Source organism: Diceros bicornis, chromosome 18, assembly GCF_020826845.1.
Source record: "Diceros bicornis minor isolate mBicDic1 chromosome 18, mDicBic1.mat.cur, whole genome shotgun sequence".
Classification (NCBI taxonomy): Eukaryota; Metazoa; Chordata; class Mammalia; order Perissodactyla; family Rhinocerotidae; genus Diceros; species Diceros bicornis.
In genome coordinates, this window is record NC_080757.1 from 48,569,640 (window position 1) to 48,593,528 (window position 23,889).

The window sequence follows — 23,889 nt, forward strand, 5'->3', positions numbered from 1 at the left end:
CCCATGGGGTGTTCAGTGAAGCAGGCATTTCTTTTCATCACATTCCCTGCTTCCAGCGGGTCTAAGCTGGTGAAGCGACACTTCCCGTCACAGAACTTTCCCAAGTTCAGCACCCCCACTTCGAAAACTTTTATAGGAAATTTGCTTTGCATCTGTTCTCGCTTCATTATTCTAGGAAAAAATGCTTGCCTTGGTTTTAAAAGGGACCCTGACTGTCTTTAATTAACCACAAACCTTGCATTAATTACCAAGGAAAATGGGTGGCAAGGTACAACTACTGTTCTTCTCAGTAAAGAAAGTCCCCCATGGCGGATGCTCTGGGGTGGAGCTTCCTGCAGGTGACCATTCCCCACTCTATTCAAACGGGGATATTTTAGAACAACCCCAGGAGCTAACCTATCTCATAATTTCTCAGAAAATCTGCATTCTTTCCAGGTGGAAATGCCTAGAAGCTGTGAAGAACATAGCTGATGTTTCTCTGCACCATTTCGATGCCAATAACCAGAGCATGTGTATACAAACACATTAACTGGAGATTCCTTTACAAAATATTTGAAATAAAAAGTGTTCAGAGAAGCTTAGTGTTGGAAGGGACCATAGGACAGTATCTACCTTGTCTAGCTTTTTGGTGGCCCACTCTCACCCACTCTTGAAGATGAAATGAATCAAGAGAAGAAAAATCTCTGTATTTATTTGGTGACATTTCCATCGGTGAACCAAATGACTCCCAAACACTTAATGTTCATGTTTTCCAACCTTTTGGTGGGGAACCAAAAGAGACATTAATCTGCTATTTGTTATCCCCTTATCCCCTTAACATCTCCTCTCCCCACTGATCTCCTCTCCCCCTCTTCCCCTGATCCACCTCTCTTGTCCCCCCATCAAAGAGTTAAAAGAAAGTTTCCACGGAAGTGATTAAACAGATATTATTTGCAAGCTTCTAAAAGATTCCTCACTTGGCTAATGCATTTGCTTTCTAGAAGAAGATCAAGTTCCTTGCAATAATTTCATGGCAATTAATCTTGTGCTTAAATGATAATCCTATAATTAGAAGCAATTAAAATCCTATATAAGAATGACCTGCTCAGTCAATGTCAATGTCCCTATATGCTAACGGGGTAATCTTGAAAGAGGCCCCAGAAATAATTCGTTTCGCTTCTTCCCAGGGATGCAGACATTCAAAGCCCATCTTTAAGAATGCTTCTTCATGGCAGGAGTCACTGAAGTCAAAGCGGATGGATGACTGAGGCCCCTGTAAAGAATCTAGGGGCTTGAGATCATCTTAAACAGGAGAAAGAGAAGCCATGCCACTTTGAGCTTGGATAGCTGGGTATTCTAAGATAAAAGCAAACATTGCCTTAAGGAAATGAGGCTGGTGACCTTTTGCCCCTCACCCTAGTCTTCTGCATCCCATGGACATCCAGTGACTAAGCACCCAGGGTGGAAAGCTATGTTCGAACTGCTGCACAGAGAATCACGCAAGATTAACGATCCATAGGAGGGCATACTGATAGTTAGTATACATTTGACATTCAGCTCTGCCACAGATAGGTCGGGACAAGGTACCACAGCCAGGATGTAAATAATGACATGTCTCTTTGAGAAGACACAACATCTTTCTTGGCTGATATGTGTTTCTCTAAAGGATCCCGGAAGTCATGTGGCTTTATGAATTAGGCTAAAACAGGATCATTTTAACTTGATCCAGATATAGGGCTAAAATGGGAAGAGTTGCTTGGATTTGGCATGTAGGAATAAAGTGCAAAGTTGAGTAATTTTTTTATGGTGTGCCTACTGGATACTTCCATCATCACCATTTGCTTAACAAACATATATTCAGCACAAATTCAAGGCACTGGGCTAGGTACAGGAGATAAGATACCATCTTTGACCTCAAAAGGCTTACTGTCTGGTAGAGGGAGATCAACATGTAAATAAACATGTTAAAAATGGCATAAAGGGCATGGGGAGCAAGTGGGCAACTTTAGGCAGGGCATAAAATGTTAGGAGAGGCTTTATAAAGGTAACTATACCTGAAATCTATATAATGTTATAAACTAATGTTACCTCAATAAAAAATGTAAAAAAAAAAAAAAACAGTTGTTCCTGATGGCGCAGGGGACATAGCATAAGCAAAGGTGAGGAGGTGGGAAACAGCCTACCCCCTGGGGCAGGGGCACGTAGCTTTTCTTTACAAATGGAACAGAGTACCAGGGGGTGAAGGCAGGCAAGGGACTGGCTGCTGAAGGGGCCACACAGACATGTGACACCTGACATTTAGGAATATCCAGTCAAGGAAGAAGATAGAGCAGATAAAGCCATTGAAAACATGCCAGGCATCACCTAGAAGCGTATGCATTTCAACGGGCACCGTGCAAGCGCTCTTCTGGTACGAGCACACTGCATATGTTTTGAGCTTACAGGTAGTTCCTGTTTTCTTTGGCAAAGGATGTACTTGGATGTTAAGCACCTGTGAACTCAATGCACGTGACTGCTACAGATGGGTTCTCCCAAGACTGTGAGAATGCAAGAGCAAGGACGAGCCTGCAATGGGAAGGAAGCCGGGCAGGTAAGAAAACGCCAGCTACAGCAGGTTGAAAAAGAACATGGGCAGGTCACATGTCTGGCCAACTCAAGCAGAATCAGAACACAGCCTAAAGAGATGCTTCCTTCCTTCCTTGCCCAGTTTAATTCTTGACTTCAAAGCAGGTAAGATTTCAGCCAGATGCCCTGCTGCCATGTTTATTTCCAGCCTTTATCTAAGCCCTGGAAAATGGAGGCTCAGACGGAAATGATGACAGACCCTCACCCACAATGGTGCCAACGGCACTGGGTAATTACAGGTGCCTCGGGGTCATCACAGGGTCGCCTCAGCCATTAATTGGAGGATGGAAACATGAAACTGCAAACACTTGAGCAACGGTGTGGGCCATGTCTCCACTAAAGAGAAAAGGCTGTGAACTAGCACATAATTTTCCCTAGGCCAGAGCCAGGTCTCAGCTGTGTAAGAGAGCGGGTGATGCCTGCGAGCTGGGGGCCTTGGGCAGGCCACAGGAGCTCTTCCAGCCTGTTTCCTCAGTTACAAATGACGACGATGATGACAGCACTTTTCTCAAAAGGTTATTGTGATGAAATAATACATAGGAAAGCATCCAATCAGGGCCTGGTACATGGGAGGTGGTTAATCAATCTTGGTTTCTCTTCTCGCAGGACTTAGGCACTCCATCAATACCAGAGCTGTTTGCTCTATTGTCCCCCTTTCCACATCTGCTACTTGTGTTTTCACTGGCTGGCTATCCATTAGCATCCCTATCAGGAGCTCCGATCTTGGCCCACCTGGGGGCCTCCTTCCAGCTGAGAGTCATCCCTATGGAGAGCATTTAAGTGCTGCATTGGCTGGAACAAAAAGCTCCAACTTAATACCGCCCAACTTCTTGGAGGTCTGGTTGGTTTGAACAATTTCAAACCAACAGTGAAGATGAAAGAACAGTGCAATGAACACCTATGTATTCTCCACCTAGATTCACTCATTGTTGACGTTTTGCCACGTGCTGTGTGTGCACATATTTGCAGCTTTTTGTTTTGTTTTTTGCTGTACCGATTGGAAGTAAGTTTCAGATGTGGGAGATCAAGATTTGGCCACCCTGAAATCTATCTCTTTACCTTGATTAGTTTCTCTGAAGGACATTTGACCTCCCCCAAACTGCCTAAAGGAATTTAACTCTGGGTGTAGGCAGGCTGGCAGGGTCCTTGCTAAGCCCATTCCTAACAAAGTTCTGTTTACCAAATACTTACATGTGTAAAGGTATCTCCCACTGTGTAGTGGGAAGAGGGGGGCATGACCTTATCTGTGAAAACTCTTATCAGGACGGAAGAAGAAGACTTAAATCTACATACTCTTGATTACTATAATTCCTGTCTCTCTGGCCACATTCTCTATAGGTGGCGCTGCAAAGCATTGTCTGACAAACATTTACATTTCCCTCTCCATGTAAATTGTCTTCTTCCCCTCTGAAATCCCAAAACACCACCCACCCCCAACATCCTCCTTTGTCTTTAGCTGAAGATAGTATTTAAGAAGAGAATCTCTGCCATTTTGTTGAGAAACTCAGTGTCCCTGGTTTCTCCCATGTATACATGTTATTAAACTTGGTATTATTTTCTCTTAATCTGTCTTGTTAATTATTTGGCCAGCCAGAAGAACCTTAAGGGAAAGGGCAGAGGGAGAGTCTCCCTCTTCCCCCACGCAGACATGAGGAAAAATCACCCCTAAAGTATTCCAGCATTCTCCTCCATAATCACATTACCATTATCACCCAGAAAGTTCACACCGATACAAAAACATTATCTAAAATAGAGCCCAGATTCGGATTCCCTCACTGTCCCCCAAATGTCCTTTATAAGTTGTTGTTTTTCAGATTCAGGATTCAATCAAGTGTTAAGATTCCATTTGCTTGTCGTGTCTCTTTGGTTTCCTTTAATTAAGAAAATTTCCCTTGACTGCTTTTGTTTTTCATGACGTTGACATTGACATTGTGGGAGATCAGAACTTGCCACCCCAAAATGTGTGTCTTTGGCTTGATTATTTTTAAGAACAAAAGACTAAAAAAAAAAAAACTATGACCTTTCTCCTAACTGCCCAAAAGAATCTAAGATACAAGGCCCATCCCAGGAAGGAGCTATCACCATAGATAACTCCAGGTGTGGTAGACAGGAAGGCACCCAGCAAGGCCATGACCCAGCAAACATTTGTTTATCAAACATTTGCTTTTCCATCTCCATGTGAATTGCCTTCCTCTCCTCTGAAGTCCCAAATCACTACCCCCAACATCCTTCTTTGTCTTTAGCTGAAGATGGTATTTAAGGTGGTGGCTTCAGCCATTTTGGCAAGTTACTCAGACTTCCTGGGTTTCTCCCCTGTATACGTGTTATTAAACTTGGTGTGATTTTCTCCTGTTATTCTGTCTCATGTCAATTTAATTCTTAGACCAGCCAGAAGAACCTAGAGAGCAGAGGAATAGTTCTTCCCCTTCTACAACATTTTTAAAAAGTCCAGGCCAGTTATCAAGCAGAATGTCCCAATATCTAGATTTGTCTGTTTTTTCCCCCCTCATGATCAGATTCAGGCTACAAAATTTTGGCAAAAATACTTGGTAGGTGATATCGTGTGCTTTCTATTACATCACATCAGGAGGTAGACCCTTTCCGTTTGTCGCCTTATTGGGGAGGCTGAGTTTGATCACCTGATTAAGGTGGCATATGTCAAATGGATAACATGCTACACAGGAAAACATTTACTCCAAGTAACAGTATTCTGACTATATATCCTTGGTGGGATATCATCTAGGGATTTAAAGAAAGAGCAATAAGACCCTGAACTTTGTTGAGTAGGTTTGTTCTTGGTAGAGGTATTGGTATACTAATTCTGAAACTCAACTGCACGTACTGTGGGGCAGAGCAAATGAGTCAACATTTGATGTCCTCAGGAACCAGGCATGCCGCTGAGAGAGAAGGGAGAATGGATTAGGGACTAGAGAAAGGTAGGAGAGAACCCTGGGCTAGGACCAGAACTGGAAGCACCTGGGTGAAGTCATTAAAACAAGTCCCTACCTCTGTCTACTGAAAGAGCTTAGAAGCAGTAACACCCCAGGAGCACTGAGCACCCCAGCACCCTGATCTTGGATTCTCATTATTCTTGTTATTTCCCAGTAAGAAAAACCCGGGGTTCCTCTGAGACATTAAGTACAGGTGAGTACCTGTACAGAGTACCTGTACAGAGTACAGGTACTCTGTTCAAGAAAGGAAGGAAGTGCTAAAAAACTGAAGGGTCATGTCAAAAGGACGTGAAGCCAGTTTGAAGGGGCTCCCACTGGCCATATTTCGAACAATTTGAACATAAAAAAATGACAGTAAAAAAGAACTTGTGGGTCCAAATTGCTACTTTAAAAACTGTAGGGGGAGGTAAGGGAAAGCTTTTCTTTCAGACAAATGCCAGCTAATGAAGGTAGAAGGAATCAGAGAATTAGAAAATCAGCATTTCGCAACTTTCAATGTAGTAATTGATTAACACTCATCACTCATTAACACTCATCAATGGATGCTATACCATTGGGTAAAAGGTTGCTGGACACCTAGACTCCTTATTGATCATAAACAGAAAAAGGTACCTTTGCCAGTGGAGGGTTCTGATGAAAATACCTTAACCAGGTGATCAAATGTAGCATGACCAATAATGGACAATCTGGATAAACTTGAGGGTAAGCAGGTTCTTGGTGACCCCTCTCTCTATCCCAAACCAAAGGACCAGCTACAACAGCTGCATCATTTCTGTGCTCCTGAGTTGGACTCAAATCCCACAGCCAAGATTTTATTTAATAGAAGTTACCTCCAACTAATACCTTTTCCTTCACGCAGGCAGCTCAGTCCAACTCCTTCTTGCCAGAAGCCCCCAGCTGGTTATTATATTTCACAAGCCTGTCTCCCACTGGGAAAAGCAACCTTACAGAGCTTCTAGGCAACCAACAGGCTACGTGCTGTGCCCCCTTTCCCACCACTGACAAAGAAAGTCGAGAGTCCCTGTGAACCTCAGGGTGATGTTGAGTTCAGGGCAGGAGGCTGATGCTCTGTCCTTGTTGAAAACATAGCCACCTGGAACTTAAAATCTTCCTGTTTGAAAAATAAGTATTTAACTCAGAGCCTATACAACTTGACCCCTAAGAGCTGTGCAATCTATAAACTGTAAATTATAGCCCTAATCCCTTGAAAACGGAAAAAAATTTTCCTCCAGCTCTCCCCACCTCACACTCAAAATTCCCCAAATCCTGGACTGTGTTGAGCTTCCTGAACACACCATGCCCTTCCATGACTCTGCATCTTTACCTGAGATCCCTCTCCCCACCTGTCCTTTCCCAACCTGTCCTCCTGGCTCCACTATCACTTCCAATGTGAAGCCATCTGCAGCTTCCTCAGGGCAGGAGAGGCACTGTTTCCTGATGTTCAGGAACACAAGGGAAAAATGGAAGTGCGGTGAAAGCTTGAGAGAGCTTGAGATCAAGCTCTCACCACACTTAAAGGCATCTGGGCACTGCCCTAACTGTTTTTCCATGTCTTAATTCCTTCCAAAGATCACACATTCCACAACAAGGACCATGTCTTAATTATCTCAGCATCCCCAGTGCCTGACACATGCTCAATATATGTATAATGAATGGATGAATCAAGGAATGAATGATTATTATACAAAGCTGAGTCTCACTGCCTTGACTCTGTGACAAATCCACCACTATAAGGTGGAAGAACACAGAGGGAATATTAGTGTTTTAATCACAACAACATGATGGCAAGTCTCTGCAGCTGGGGTGGTGAGACATGAGCACAGAATCGTACACAGCCCTAGGAAGGCAGATAGAGAAAGATTCGGTCCCTATGCTGCAAGGAGCTTCAGACCCTGCTAGGAGCCCTTCCCTCCCCTGTGGAACTCATTTTAGAACTTCAATCTTCATGCCAAATTAGCAACCCAAAGTATTTGAGAAAATTAGACTCTTCTGCAGAATAATCTATTTGTGGGAGAGATGTGTTCCTGAAACAGCTATAAAGCATACGATATTTTTTCCATTTACTTACAACATTAAATTGAAAATTTGTTCCCATCAGGGATTTTTTTTTTTTTTTACCACTTCTCCAAACCAAATTAAAAAGCACACAAGAATGTAGAAAACCTATTAAAATCACATATTGAAAGAAAAAGAATGACTGTTCAGATAACATCAGCACCACTGCCCAAAGGCAGAACACAAAAATACACCACGAAAGCGGAGGACTTTCCCATAAATACTGCACCGATCTAGAAAGGAAACTCGTCTCTGATTTCAAAAGGGTGATTTCTGTCCCAAAGCAGGAGTCCGTGGGGAGTTTCTATTCTATTTTGGGAATTATGTTCAATTTGAGCGATTCTGCATAGGTAAAACGGAGACCGGGGCTAGTCTAGCAACTGACATAGCTGTTCAGGGTTGAAGTGCATTTTCCAAGAAATCACTTGCATTTGGACCATAAACTCTCCTCATTATGGTTTATTGTTTAGATCTGCATTCTCATGAAAGCCAGGCTAATTGCCACATCCCATTTAAGCCCTCTACTGGGCTCTCTTCCCTCTGCCTCTCAAATATCTACAGTCCTTCAGTCTCCTTTCTCCATGGGGACTTTCCCTCCCCCCTTATCCTACATCACCCCCAGCGCTCCCCAGTGGTGTACTGTTCAGTGCCCACATAATTGAGCGCTTAATTGCACATGGACTTGGACTGCTCTTTAAGTCCTTCATGTGTCACTCTTTTCTGCCCTGGGTGTCAGTCCACATGTGGACATTCTATAACCTCAAAGAACCTGCGGAGTGCTGAATATGGGTTTAGCAAATATTTATGGGTTTGCTATTTATTCAAAAAGAGACTCTTAATCAGAGAGACTTGGGAGGTTCGCAGCCTACAGGTGTGGGAGTTCGACCTGGGCTCAAGCCCCAACCCCATCTCTTTCTACCTTATAACTTGGAGCAATTTCCTTCCCTTCTCAGCTCATTTGCTCCTCTTGAAAATGAGGATAATAATAGTACTTTGTGGTATTGTGAGGGGTCAATGAAACTGGCTATAAAGTGCTCGGCACAAAGAAAGATCCAGTCCTCTGAACAGTAAGTACATAGTAAGTACTGAATAAATGGTAGCTATTGTTATTTAAACCACTTGTCAAGAAAACTCATGCCTGAACCATTTGGTTGGGAGGAGGGGCAGCGGGTAATGGTAGGAGGGGGGTGCCCTCACTGGCAGGTACTGCTCTAAAGGGGCTCTGCTTCGTATTCCTTGCAGTCCTCTCACATTGCAATAAGTCTGATGTCTTTGGCTCTTTAAAACAATTTCTAGGGGCTGGCCCGGTAGTGTAGCGGTTAAGTGTGTGCACTCCGCTGCGGCGGCCCAGGGTTCGCATCCCAGGCGTGCACCGACACACCGCTTGTCAAGCCATGCTGTGGCGGTGTCCCACATAAAGTAGAGGAAGATGGGCACGGATGTTAGCCCAGGGCCAATCTTCCTCGGCAAAAAGAGGAGGACTGGCATCGGATGTTAGCTCAGGGCTGATCTTCCCCACACACAAAAAAATAAAACAATTCTATTGTTAGTCACAATTTCTAGTGACTAACACAGGTACCTATTTTACCAGGTACTATTTAAAAAGGTGACTCCTTTGGGGGGACCAGCCAAAGGCCAAACCCCTCCGTGGGGGGCACAGGGGTTAAGTTCAGGGCGCTCTTCTTCGGCAGCCCGGGGTTCGTGGTTTTGGATCCCAGGTGGAGACCTACACACTGCTCATCAGGCCATGCTGTGGTGGCGACCCACATACAAAATGGAGGAAAACTGGCACAGATATTAGCTCAGGGCCAATCTTCCCCACAAAAAAAAAAAAGGACTCCTTTGATATTTAAACCATAGTTATGTAAGAATGTTAACATGGGGGGGGCGGGTGCTGGGTGAAGGGTGTACGGGAACTCTACTACATTTGGACCGCAAGCTCTATTCATTATGGTTGTTTATATTTGTGTTCTCATTAAAACCAGGCTAAGTCTGATTCTGCAAATTTAAAATTACTCTGAATTAAAAGTTTTAGAGAAAAGATTACCTATTAGTTATTTCCTTGAGTTTGGATTTCCATACTTAGGATTGGCTTTCCTTCACACAAATAACAATTGTAGTTTTAAGATAGATTTGCTATGGACTGAATGTTTGTATCTCCCCCCAAAATTCCTATGTTGAAGCCCTATCCCCCAAGGAGATGGCATTTGGAGATGGGGCCTTGGGAGGTGATTAGGTCAGGAGGGTGGAGTCCTCATGATGGGATTAGTGCCCTTATGTGACACCAGACAGCTTGCTTCTTCTTTCTCCCTCTCACCTCCAACCTCTCTCTACCATGTGAGGACACAGCTAGAAGGCGGCCTTCTACAAGCCAGGAAGAGAGTCCTTACCAGGAACCAAATTGGTGGCACCTTGATCTTAGATTTCCCAGCCTCCAGAACTGTGAGAAATAAATGTTGTTTAAGCCACCCAGTCTATGGTATTTGTTATAACAGCCTGAACTAAGACAAGATTCCAATTCATATTGATACTATCATTAAAATATCTTATCTCTACTTCTATCAATTAAATATTTAACCATTAAATTTACCATCTTTGTGACTTGGGACAAGTTATTTAATTTCTTTGTGCCTTGGTTTCTTCATCTATAAAGCAAGGATAATAAAGTAAATGTCTACACAAGTTTAAAAAGTTAACTATGTAAAGTGCTTAGAAAGTGCCCCTTCACTTGTGGGAAGTGCTTATAAGTGTCAGCTGCTATTGCTATTTTATTATTCAACAATTGCTGAATTCATATTCCTAGAGCAGAGCCGTATCTATGCAAAATACTTCAGACTAATTCTCAAGAGACTTGACCTAGATTGTTGCCATAAGTTATACCGGTTGGCTGTCATGCGTGAAAAGTCTATGTCTAACCCAGCGAAGGGTGTTGTCCCCTAAGATGATTCTATAATTGTTAAGTCCAGGTCAACTCTTGGCAATAGTGGAACAATTAGCATCTGAGTCCTAGGAGAACACTCTTTGCTGTCCTCGCATGATGGGAGCTGACCTTTCTCTTCTACCTGTGTACCATGTGCCACCCCAGCCAGGGCATCTGTGCCCCTCTGTGCAGTTTTACATCTGCAAGTCTCCTGAGGCTCATAGAAGAGACTGGTAAACTCAGGCAACACCTTATGGTTGCTGCTTTTATTATAGGAGAAGGCACGGGGCAGGTCCAGCACATGCAGTGTATGTTTTGCTGTATTCAGAAACACAACAAGTGAGAGCTGCAAGTTTAAAAACTCTGCCCAGACATTCTTGCCTTACAGTGAGCTGTGAACCTCACAATCAAGCTCTGTTAACCTGTGACGTCTATTGTATTGCCAACGGCGGTAGTTTTATACAGCTAAGGAAAAACACTGAAATGTTTAGACAATAGGCTTTCTACTTTATGCTACTCAATCCCTTACCACCTCTCGAGACTATGTTTTATGGTAATTTCTGCATGCTCCCTGGCCCCAATACATGACTTTGACAAGGTAGGAGCCTTAGTCAAAAAGACAGAGAAACGAGTGTAAGGCTGTGACGTGCAGACACGCTCATGGTCCTCAAAGAGCCCCACTTCTTCTGGGCAGAGAGCATCGGCACCCACAAGGTCCGAGGAGTAGAGAGTGGACCCTGTTGACAGCATCAGTCCAACGAAACGAAATGGAGGTGAGAGCCACAGCCCCACATGTAAGGGTGCAAGAGGGATGGTTCTGGGAAAACAAAGGCAATTTTCTAAAACACAAATAGTCAAAAGGGATTCTGTGTCTATGACAGGGATTTTATTCACAAATCAATATTGACCATTGGCTATATTTGGTTTGTTTCATAAGATTATCCAGAGGCAAAGTGTGTTCATCCTCTTCCAGCAACACCTCAAAATCCTGTGATTTTCCCTGAATTCTTACCTGAGAGGACAGCATTGGGTAGAAGATTTGCTTATTTAGAAAATGTGAGGATGTTTTCAAACATCCTTTCTCTGGAACTCCCCCTTATTTTTTTTTCTTCAGTAGACCCTTTCAGTCTTTTTTCTATCAATAAATAACATTAAAGTTAGTCTTTCCTTTTTTTATGAGAGCTTAACATTCCTAAATACAAATGGAAACGTAATACCTTTGCGGATCAAATGAAAACAAATGTCCTTGTCAAAGAAAGGAGAGTATATGGTGGCACCTGAGGGGGCCCAAGAGCAAGAAAACAGAGGTTGACATCTGAGAGTTAAACCGTAAATCCACACGGGGTGGGTCATAGCACAGACACGTCAAGTCATCTTGAGGACACGGGATGGGTCCTGGGCCAACAAGACTCCAGGATAACTTGATGGAGTGTGTTGATAAACCTAAAGTGGATTTGGTGGGAAAACCACAGGAAAAGCTGTGCTGTGACAGAGCCCACACAGACACAGCCCCGAGGACAGTGTCCTGGCCCATGGATAGTCCCGTGGCTGGGCTGTTTGTAGGAGCTGCACGTGGTGTGATAGAAACACAGGGTCTAGAGTCAAAACACCTTGGTTCCAATCCTGGCTCCTCACCTATTCTGTGACACTGCAAGTTTCTGATCTCCCCGTGCCTTGGTTTCCTCTTCTGGAAAACGAGGCTAATAATCCAGTAGTTGTGAGGATGAAACAAATTAATCTATGTGAAGTTCTTATCACTGTGCCTAACCCAGAGGAAGCACATGCACTCAACGGTGGCGGCTGCTGCTGCTTTCATCATCATGACGGACTTATCAGGTCATCACAGCCTGATGCCATTAAACAGCTGGATCATCCATCCGCCTCCCCTTGTCCTAGTTCCAACTCTCACCAACAGCATTTTGCTTAATTGATTTCCCTGTCCCCCTGTCACTGGGGGACAATACAGTGGCCATGCTGTCAGAGTACCTCAATCCACAGGGTGGTTCTGACTTTGTATGACATTGAGTATTTGGGAATTCGACATACAGAGCAGTCTCCTGGGAGACGTGTTAATGTGAATCAGTGGCTCTGAGGCTGACCAGCTCTGGAGCAATGACGAGCCCGGGTTTCTGAGCCCTACCTTGGCGTCAGCCCGCCCTTCATCTGAATGCCCACTGAGAAGCTGCATGTTTGACGCCTCCACAAGTACGGTCTTACCTATGACACGGAGCTTTTCATCGGTGACCTCAGCCTTCAGGTAGATCCGCCCTCTCTTCTCTGTGTGGTCCATCCCGCAGAGGCTGGGGACGTTTATCACACATTGCTTGTGCACGTTCATATCACAGGCTGTGAATCAAGAAAGTGAAGGGTGAGGCTAGCTGGGCATATGGACTCAAACCATCACTTCCTCAGTGTTTTGGCTGTACGAGCAGAAGTGAAAATGAGCTATCCCCTAACTCGATACTTTGCTATAATGTTTTTGGTGACATAAAGAACTGTGAGCAGATGTCCCTTACAGCTCAGCCATCGTGTGAGTGACAATATCCTTAAAATATCTGTACCATATTTGTCTAGTCTTATCTGAAGCAAAATACCCCTGCCTGGTCTTCTGTGAACACTTTGAATACCTAACAGTATACAAAATTCACATAGGTAAATGCATACAAAGCACGGGCTAATTAATATTTTATGTACACAGAGGCAAATAATATGCAAATTTCAAACAGAGGATACTTTTTGCCAAAGAATTTCTTATGCCTCTCTGCGTTCACCACTCAGAGTGAGAATCTGCAGGTTGCGTACAGGAAATTCATAAAATTTTCCTTTCCTCTGCTAACTGTTTTTTCAAGAAGGCTTAAGTACATTGCTTTTGTTGTTGTTGTTTTAAATAACTTGTGTTTGATATTTTAAACCTATCTTCAAATATTTAAATATTACTCCAAGTAAAACAAATACATGCCTGGCATGATAAGCCGTTCCTCACTAGCTAACATTACGTGGGTGAGACGGGGTGGGGGTGGGGGTGGGGGGGGATAAAAAAAGATCAGTCTTGTTGCAATGAACCAAAGAAACCCTGAAAAGAATCCTGTCTGCTGAACACAAACATAAGACACTGTAGGTGTTCCAGCTTCATCGTTCTTCTACCTTCAGGCTTCAGAAGGAGGGATGGCCACTGGAATCCTCACAAATCCTCGAAGGGATGCTACAAAAGGCTCTTCTGGAACCTTCAAGGTGGAGCCTTCATGCTCGTTCCATTTTGAGTGTTTAATTTTAACATGGTGAACTCAATTGCAAAGAGCATCATGAATAATGTATATTTGCTATGATTACACACTGAAAGCAGGATAAAGGAGACAATGAGGAAAGAAAGTTGATTCACAAATGTTGATTTTGTTTAGGCGTCTATTTCCAAAGGTAACTGTTCAAAATCATGGACCTTGGTTCAGCCAATATAAAGGCTCTTGAAAAGCTGTGCGTCGGGTATGACTTGTGTTAACCAAATCCTATCTTTAAGTGCCTGGGCAGAATTTGCAACTTAAAGGACACAAATGCCCGAGCCTCTGGAAAGGACATGGACGACAGGGAGGGCGTAGGAGGTGAAAGTGCGCTGCGTCGTATTCTGGTCTTGGCCCTACCGTTAAGTGGCTTTTATATCTTGGGAAGCTCATTTGCTCCCTCTGACTCAATTTCCTATTCTGCAAACTAAGAGGCTGGCCTAGACAAGTGGTTGCTAACTAGTTTCTCCCCCCACCAAGAAGAACTGTATATAGTATTATAACCCTACAACATGTAAGGGCACAGGAAGAGGTTTCAGGGAGGGGTCGGGGTCCTGGTGTCCACCTGCTTATTTCCCTCCTCCCTTGAGGAAGGAGCACAGGCAGCAGCCCCAGAAGCCCCAGGACTCCAAGGAAAAGAGTTTAAAACAAAACAAAACCCAGTCAGTGGTTTTCAAAACTTTTTAGTAATGGAACCCATTTTTCAAACAAAATCTTAAGCAGAATCCTAATATATAAACCAGTTGAGTATTATTTCATTAGCATAAACTTAGTTAATAAATTCAAATTTATACCATTTATTTATTATAAACACATTCGTGGATAACCAATAAAACCCCCTGATCCAAACAAAAGTGTGAAACTGGCTGTTAGGGATGTCAGGTGAAGCCTCAGTTAAGCCTCAACAACTCATTAAATTCTGTATTTCGTAAAAGTTGTACAGCATCCCCAAATCCTGATTCACGTAGATTAGTATGTACAAACGGTAACATTGTCTAACAGCACGCTTCACAATCTTGGTAGACTCTTCAGTGAAGAGGATGTGGCAGCAGAAACCTGATCGCACGTTTTGCCCAGTGAGTGAAGCTGTGGCAACATCAAGGCACCAATGTCATCTCCAACTTGTCAAGGCTATGTGTGTAACACATTCAAGTGTTCATTTTTGTTCTAAGTTTCAAAATAGTTAAAAGTACATTTATAAGTGCACTTAGAATTTGCACTTGCAGAACCCCTGAAAACCACATCTTTGGAATTCTAGGGTTTCTTGAAACACAGAAGGCCACTGGTCTGGATGATCACAAAGCTTTCATTAGGCCATTAAATTCTACAGCTTTGTAAGGTGAAGTAGCCCTGTGTTCTGAGAAACTATCTACTCTATAACGTTCATGTATCTTGATTTTTATATACTGTCCTTGCTCCATGTAGGATACACACATAAAGCTTTTGGCCATAATGGCAGTAACTAATGAATGACAATATACTGATATTTCCACAATGCTTCCCTGTCTACTAGACCAACAGACTCAGTAATTACCTTTCCAGGTCCTAAAAGTATAAAGTTTCCTGTAAACAAACAAACAGGCTGTGGAATCGCATAATATAAGAATTATCAAAGCAAAGGGTTTCCATGGTTGTTTTTCTTTCTGCCTGATATTTGATGGAGATACATACAGAACCAAAAAGGAGAACGGAAGAGGGCTGATGCCCTCCACAGCAGTGGTCCTCAGTGATTCACTTCATCTCTAACTGGGCTGAAGGAAATTGGATCTGTCCATGAACATGCAAGGCAAGCGAACTTAAGTAAGACGCCATCCTGGTTTTTATTTTCACCGTGGTTTCAGTTTTAAGGAAAGCCTACTGGATTTTTCCACAGTCCACCCACTAATTAGAGAAACAGGGAGATAATGACTATGGATGCTTAGCATATCTTGAAGCCTAACCAAATGTGGAATCTGGAGGTGGGGGGGTCTTCTTTCAACACAGGGCATTTGCTCCAGGGTTTCACTAGCCTGCATTTTACTGTGATTGAAGATTTCTACCATGGAAAAATGTGACAGCACCAACTTCATTTACAAATGGGGTACTTTTTTTGGGTTCATAATTAGGCAATCAAGTAGTTTAATAAACCTGAACTTCGACAGCAGAGAGATTCTATACTTTCTCAGTTTCGTATATATCTGAACAAGTTTTCTCTATTGATAAGTTGGTGTTGAAAAGTTACTGACCCTGAAGTGCTCTCTAAACTCTGGGCATAAGCTGCAGAGCCTTGCCATCTACTGGAAAAGAAAACTTACTTACTGTCACATTTCATCCCTTGATGGATAAGTCCGTACAGCAAGGACCCACAGTGATCACAGAAGGTGGGGCTTCCATACGTGTGGATTTTAAACTTGTGCTTGCTCCTGGGGTCCTGGGGGAAGAAGAAGCACATAGCTCATTCCAGTCATTAAAGGACACATTTTTGGACTAAGCCAACCTCAGGCCCCACAACTCCCCATCCCCTTGTCGGGTTCAGTGGCACCAGACTGTGCACCGTTCTCTGGGGTCATACAAGGGGTGGCAGCTTTGCCACATCACATCTTAACAGGCTACCCATTCTGGGACGTGTCACGAATACCCATGTTTCCTCTCTTTACAGGGTATAATTTGCACATACCAGGGTTTCCACCAAAGCTATCACTTCTGGACCTACAGTCATCAAAGTGATTGAAGGGAAGCACAGTGCTTAGACAGCTGGGTATCTCTGTATCCCTAGTGCCCAGCACAGGCTTCAGCACAGAGTAGGCACAAAATATGGGTATGTTTGTGAAGCTGAACTGAATGACCCTGGATCCACTCAACGGAGTTTGGACAATCTCCTTTGGGCAAGGTTTCCAGAAATACATTCCATTGTACGACTAGATATGCACCTAAACTGACAGGGACATCTTCCTGCTTCTGCACTATTTTCAAAGCATTATATGCATTTGCACTGGGAAACTCAAGCATAATCAGATGAAAATTGGAAATGCACTGAAAGTACACTTCCCATAGCCCCCTGCTGCAATTTCATTACCTTCTCTAGCATACCATACAAATTACTGAAGGTGCAACTAGGCAGCTTTTGTTCAAGTAGTGTTTTTTTCCCTCATTCCACAGATAGATTCTAGATAAGGAAGTAAACATTAGACATAGTGTACCACAGTGATTAAAGAGCATGGACTCTGGAGTCAGACTGCCTGGGTTCAAATTCCAGTCTGCTACTTCCCAGAAGTGTGACCTTGGACAAATTACTTATCCTTTCTGCCTCATCTGTAAACTGGGAAATTAACGACACCTATCTTATGTGGCTGTTATGAGGACAAAACAAGTTGAGCTTAGTAAAATGCTTAGATGGGTAAATCCACGTAAAGCAGGGAAGCTCCTCTGCTTCTTGGGCCTCTGTCTGTTAATGTGTAAAAGTAGAGGGTTGAGTGAAGAGGTCTTCATGTCCTACTTGAACTATAAAACAATTTCCTACTCAACATGTCCGTATCAAGACCCTTCCTCACTAAATTCTTCCTCCTGAATCATTCTTTGTGGCCTGAGCAGCTGTGTCTTTAACTGAATTAAGGAAAGTGACAGAGGAGCAGAGTTTTAGTGAAGGGCAGGAGACCAGGAGCTCCACCGTAGACATGTTAAGCTTGACCTACCCTTTAGTGTTTCTCAAATGCAAAGATACACAAAGAAAGACATTCTTGGCTTTTGACTAAGAGCCAAGGTGCTGGTGACGTGAGAGAATTCCAAAGGTTATTTTTGACTTTATAAGATAGTTCACCTTTTTGTTGACTTTGGAATCAAAATCTAAGCCCTATACATGCCAATGAATTACTATGAATACTTTTTAAAGACAAAAATTTTAAAATTCTGGAATACTTCAGTCATGCAGAACAGTAAACCAAACACTCACATAAGCACCATGCAGACTTGATAATGTTACCATTTCCCTTGATTTTTCACTCTATAATTCTTACCCTACAGTGATGTTAGTGACCTTCAAAGTCATGTGGCCTGCGAATATGAGATGGGATTTGACCAACGTTTGCATCTTTAACACTCATTCCTATCCAAAATCTTTCAGAAATCCATCCAGAATGAGGATCTGGCTTCTAACATCTTTTTTTTATTTTTATATTTGCAACACTTTTTTTTTTAAAATGAGTCCACCACCTGTTTTGTAAATAAAGTTTTATTGGAAGACAGCCATGTTCATTCATTTACATATTTTCTGTGGCTGCAATGGCCAAGTTGAGCAGTTGTAACAGAGCCCACATGGCCCACAAAGCCTAAAATATTTACCATCTGGCCCTTACAGAAATAGTTTGCCAATCCCAGCTTTAGGACCACAGTTTTTCAAAGTATGGTCTCTACATGGCACCAGCATCACCTGGAATTTGTTGGAAATGAAACTATTTAGCTCCTCCCCAGATCAACTTGATCAGAAACTCTGGAGGTGAGCCTTCAAGGTCTGTGTTTCGACAAGCCCTGCAGGTGATCCTAGTTTTGGCAGGCTCACTAAAGACTGAGAACCACTGCTTTAGAAGGTTATTCAACAAAAATTAAAAAAGTGCCTAATAGATGCTAGGTGCATACATATGTAGATGATTGACAATATTCTTGAGGCAGGTCACCAGTTCCTTTCCAAATCTCTCTCAGGATGTGAAAAATCAACATCTTCCTCGGGAGATCATTTTTCCTAGCAAGAAATAGCTGTGAATATGGTCTGAAGTATGGGCTTAGCTTTCCACCATTAAAGCAGCCCACCAATTTTTTCAACATCTCAGGACGTTAGGCAGAACGTCCAGGGAAGAGGCCAGTGTCAGCACGAATGAAAACATCCCGTGTCGACAGTAAAAGTTGTGTCCTACCACGTGGAGGACAAAGAGGATGCTAGCGGAAAGGAAGCGGCCAGTTTTCCCTGCAGAAGCAAGGCATCAACAACCGGCAGTAAATAAAGAAAGCATGGCAGCTCACACTCAGCCCTCTGGAACCTGGGCGTGCCAGGCAGCCCCAGGGTGGCCGGCCTGCCAGTTGGTTGTCAGATAGATTTCTACTGACATGGCACATGGGCAACTTGCTTCACTTTTCAGGAAAACCTAAGTCTTACTCATCCAGCCCCCATATGGCATCTTCAGGCTCTAACCATTTGGAGGTGTAGGAAGAGAGGAAACCATCACTTCCGCCTCCTGAATAAGTCTGGAGAATGACCAAGTCTTGGAGTTCTCACACTCCAAAATCATGAGTGGCCAAGGATGGTGCCTATGATAACAATGATAATAATAATGCCACCACCACCTGTTTGTTGATCATCACGTGCTTTTCAATAACCAAGATCCCTCCTATAAAAAGAGCATTTACCAGGATTCTGGAGACCTGTGTTCTGATTCCAGCCTTGATACCAACTCAGCGACTTGGGAAAAGTCATGTCACTTTTTTATAAAGCAGAAATAAAACCAGTCTGCCTATGTCATAGCCTGGGGTGAGGCTTGACTTAGGGAACATATCAGAAAGGACTTTACAACCTGAAATCCCTGGACAAATACAAGAGAAGATTATTACAATTATATTAAGCCTTGGAAGTAAACCAAGGTACCCAAGGTTTCCCCACAATACTTCAGTGACGTGGGCCTGAATGGGAAGGAAGAGGAAAGCTAATCCACCTTAGTCCTCGCTGGTGGTGGGAGCGGAGGCCAAGTTGGCAAGAAGGCAGGGGACTTCCTCCGAGGTCCCAAGTTCCTGTGCTCTGCCCAAGCCTGGCCTTCCAAGGCAAACACCCCAGGCTGAGTGGTAAATTGTGAAAGCACCTGCCAACCCAATACATTCATGCATTGTCTTGACCATACGGACGAGTCCATCTCCACACCACAGAGACGGAACGTAGGAGCATGGAAACTCTTCGCCAGTCTAATTAATCTCACCCAGTCTGACAAAAGAAACCGTAGTGTCAGCTCAAGAGCTGTGACTTATGGTGATCTGCAGAATGCAACTGTACTAAAAAACTTCCCCAGGCTCTGTTTCTATAAATAGCCACTACATAGCAGTGCATTTTACTTATTTGGGCCCTGATTTCCTCATCTGGAATCTGAAGGTGTTGGACTGGATTAGCATTTTTAAAGTGGTATTTCACAGAGCCCTACGGTTGCCAGGAGGTGCCTAGGGCTGCTGAGGATGGGAAAGGGAGAAGGCAAGAGAGGGAGGCCACTGCTAAAATCAAAGTTTGAAATCAACTGGCCTAGATGATCTCTTGGATTCCAACTTGCTTTTAAATAGAAAACAACAAATTTTTTATTTTTATTTTGAAATAATTTAAGACTCACAAGAATCTGCAAAAAACAGTACAGACTCTTTCTGTACACGCTTCACCCAGCTTTCCCAGCGAGAACATCTTACATAACCACAGCACATTAGAAAAACCAAGACACTGCCACAATACCATTCACTGAACTACAGACTTGAGGTTTTCACCAGATCTTACGTGCATAATTCCAATGCATGTATTTTTGTTGTACAACTTATGAATTAAATACACTTTACTGAATGGGGAATAGAGTAATATTTGCTGGGTAAATACCATTAACTCAAGTAGAACACCATCAAAGGAACATCTATTGCTTGAGCTGTCCCCCAATGGCTCCAGGGCAGGTTTCCTGACAGTTGCGAAGGGAATCACACAAACTGTGACTACGGTAGTGTTCCCAGGAGACTTTGCATGTCCAAGGAGGTGTACAGCGACGAGCTGAGTCTTAGGTGTCTTATGTCCAAGTCCCTCTTGTCCTCAGGTCGTAAGAAGCAGCATCTGATGGACAGGGCCTCAAGATTCTTATATCTATAAACCTTGAGGTCCAATCCTTCACTTGGGGGACCCCCAGGTAGCACCCCAGCTTCTCTCATCTTGCTTTGACTGTTCCCTCCACCTGATATAATCATTGTAGGCAAGACTCCACCTGCTGAAACACCTAAAAAGGCAATAAGGAAGGAGGCTTCCTTCTCCTAGGAAGCCACTCCAGACGCCAGCACTAGATACAATTTTCCTCTTTCCTCTGACTGTCCAGAGCATTTTATGTCTGTCTTTTATATGTCACTTACACATTCTGCCACTTATGATAGCTATTACTGTATCCATCTCCTCCTTTGTTCCTTCATTATTTATCTCGCACACACACACCCAGAGGACACTGAAGTCTAAGAGAGAGGTCCTAAAGCACATTGCTGAATTTGCAACTGTACCAGAACTAAGGCTGAACATTAAGTTTTAGGTATTAATTTTATCTCTGAGCTTCCTGGAAACCAAAGCAAAAAGGGAACAGAAACATAACAGGTTCCTCTGGGACTACAAAGCCACTTGAACGCAGAAATCTGTCTTAGCACCCTCTAAAATAATTTTGTCTCACACACGGTAAAAAGATAAATCAATAAATATGTGTGAAAAGAACTACCAAATCTTCAACAAAGTATACTCTTATCACTGCTCACCTGAAGGTTCTAGATAAAGTTATCCCACATATAAGTTATGGTCAGTTTGGCTGCACTTAGTGCTACACAGAAATGGCCGGAATACACCAAGTCTGCACTATTACAAAGTTAGTAACATTTTCCCGTTTAGTGCAATACATGTACATCTTACTTTTTACTTCTCCAGGCACTGGCAGCCCCTCATTAAGTGGAGTATGAAACCTGCTGTCATATGTCAGAAGCCTGACATTATATTATAATGAAAGAGGTTTGGAAACATTCAGCTCAGACGCTTCTGTCGTATTCACGGTTGGGGGAGAAAAAGAAGTTTTTGACTAAAGCAATTTTCATAGGCACAAATGAAGTCTAACTCACAAATCTAAATCTAGACCTCTTAGAAAAAAAAAACAAAGGAAAATTTCAAGTTCTATTGAAAGCATCTGCTAGCCTGTTTCTCATATCTTAGTTTTATAATCAGCAACTTAATTAGCCTTCCTTGGAAACATTTCTCAGCATTTCTACCAGGACTTTTGAAAGTCTTTCATCATCACCCGCTCCATCACCACCATCACCATTTTGTAAGGTGTTAAAAATAAACCCATGGATCTACACTGCACAAATGCTTGACACTGATTCGGCCTTAAACTTCCTAGATATCTTCTTATATTATCTATAACCATCTAGAAGGCATATCCTAGATAAGTTTGAAATTGCAGCCTTCAAGGATGGGGACTAATCTAGCAATGTGAAACCTCTAGAGGAGTTACAGCTCCCCGCACACCAGGAGACAGGCAATCAATGATGCTTTTTGATGAGGATGTTTATATTTGAGTAGACATTGCTTCAATTGCCCTTTTAATTTGATGAGTAAAATAATGGCAGGCTTTTGGCTAGAGGTCGTCCTGGCTTGAATTTTCCACCGGTATTTGAATCTCTCTGAAATGCCCCACAGGTTTTTCTTCGAGGACCAAAACGGCTGTCATTGAGGGCTGGAGTTCAGACTTGAAGAGTCTCTGGAAAAGACTGTTTTTAACTGAGTGAAGCCCTGCAGTGTGACTTCCTCAGTCGCCCAGAGCAGCGTGCCTCCTTCAAGCTGCTCCCTCTAAATACCAAGGAAAATTCCCTACTTTCACCATCTGACGTGTCCTCATGAATCATAGTTGTAAGTCAAGCTTGGGTCTAAATGTCACCCACACGCTGACTACCCAAGCAACACCAAAAACATTGCTCCAAGGGCGAATCTGGCATCATTTCGGGGATCTTAAATTTCTTAGGAAGCAGTTTTTTTTGTTTTTGTTAACTCTGTGTTTGAAAAAATTCCTATTTAAAAATTTTTTGTTAACATGAGAGTATTACCAATACCAGATCATATGATCAGGGTGATTTTATGTAACCTGGGTATCAGGTAATAATTATACACTGGAGACCATGTACTGAGCAAAGCTCCGACAGCCCTTCTCAGGCTGCCGAATCAGCCTGGTCAAGTCTTCATTTGGGCTTAGGGAGTGTACTTTGCCTTTGATTCCACTGGTTGTGTTGAACACTGCCTGTTCTAAGAAAGAACTGAGGAACTTCCATTTCTGGTGACAGTTAATTTTTGATCTTAATGTAATCCCATTTTATTCTGATGAATAACATTCACCTTTACGGTTGCACTAACTTGTCAAACCAGGTTTTGCTAGAAGAAGGATTCTTATGGGTCCTTTGCCCAGCTATGCAAGATGCTATAATCATTAAATGTGAAGCGACAAACTCTTTAAAAAAAATTCTATATAAATCTCTACCAGAAAGGCAATGTCTAAATAAACCATAATATATTTATACCATGGAATACTATGTAGCAGTTAAATCAAATGAGCTAGATCTTTCTGTAACAACATGGACAGATCTCCAAGATATACTGTCTAGTGAAAAAAGCAAGTCACAGAATGAAACATAAAATATAATGACATTTATGTAAAAAAGCAGAGTAAAAAATAACCTCGAGATATAGAACAATAATACAGCTTTTCTCTAGATAGATATATAAGTAAAACGCCTCTGGAGAAGTGTGGGAACAGACTAGCTTCAGAGACGACAGTGAGAGGAGCCTTTAAACATTATCTGAAGATTTAAGTTAAGAAAATGAATTTACACATTATCTATGTAATCTAAATTACCATGAACCCTAGCTGAATATATCTGGTTATATTTCAACTGGTTCATGAGATGCCATTAGGAGGAGAGCCTACACATGTTGAAGGCATTGGGGTACAACTGCTGTATCTGGCGACGAATGGGCTTTGTCTGTCGCTTCTTTAGCGCTCTGCTGAGAAGAAGGTGTCTATATGAGATCACTATGCAGATATTCAGTACCACCAGCCATCAATAAAACTGAAATCTTAATTAAAGACTATAATATATCATAACCATCATCTCCATACTTTGTAATAAATTTTATACGTTGTCGCCATCTCAGGACAAAAACTTGACATATATTGATGTCTTATCAATTACAAAAGATTCTCTGATGGTTTAGTATGAAATTCTGATATTAAAATAAGATGTTTAGAACGTGCAAATGTTCAAACCACAAAGCGTATTATTCATCAAAAAATAAGGTATTTCCTAATTA

At 42.6% G+C, this 23,889-nt stretch overlaps 1 protein-coding gene across 1 annotated transcript in view; it reads right to left on the reverse strand.

Moving 5' to 3' along the window:
* PRKCA (protein kinase C alpha) overlaps positions 1-23,889 on the reverse strand; it is a 411,365-nt gene that overhangs the window by 114,707 nt on the left and 272,769 nt on the right. The window contains exons 4-5 of the mRNA XM_058561412.1: positions 16,104-16,215; positions 12,748-12,876 (exon numbers count right to left, since the gene is read on the reverse strand). Coding sequence (XP_058417395.1) covers positions 12,748-12,876; positions 16,104-16,215 — 241 coding nt within the window. The remainder of the gene's footprint in view (positions 1-12,747; positions 12,877-16,103; positions 16,216-23,889) is intronic.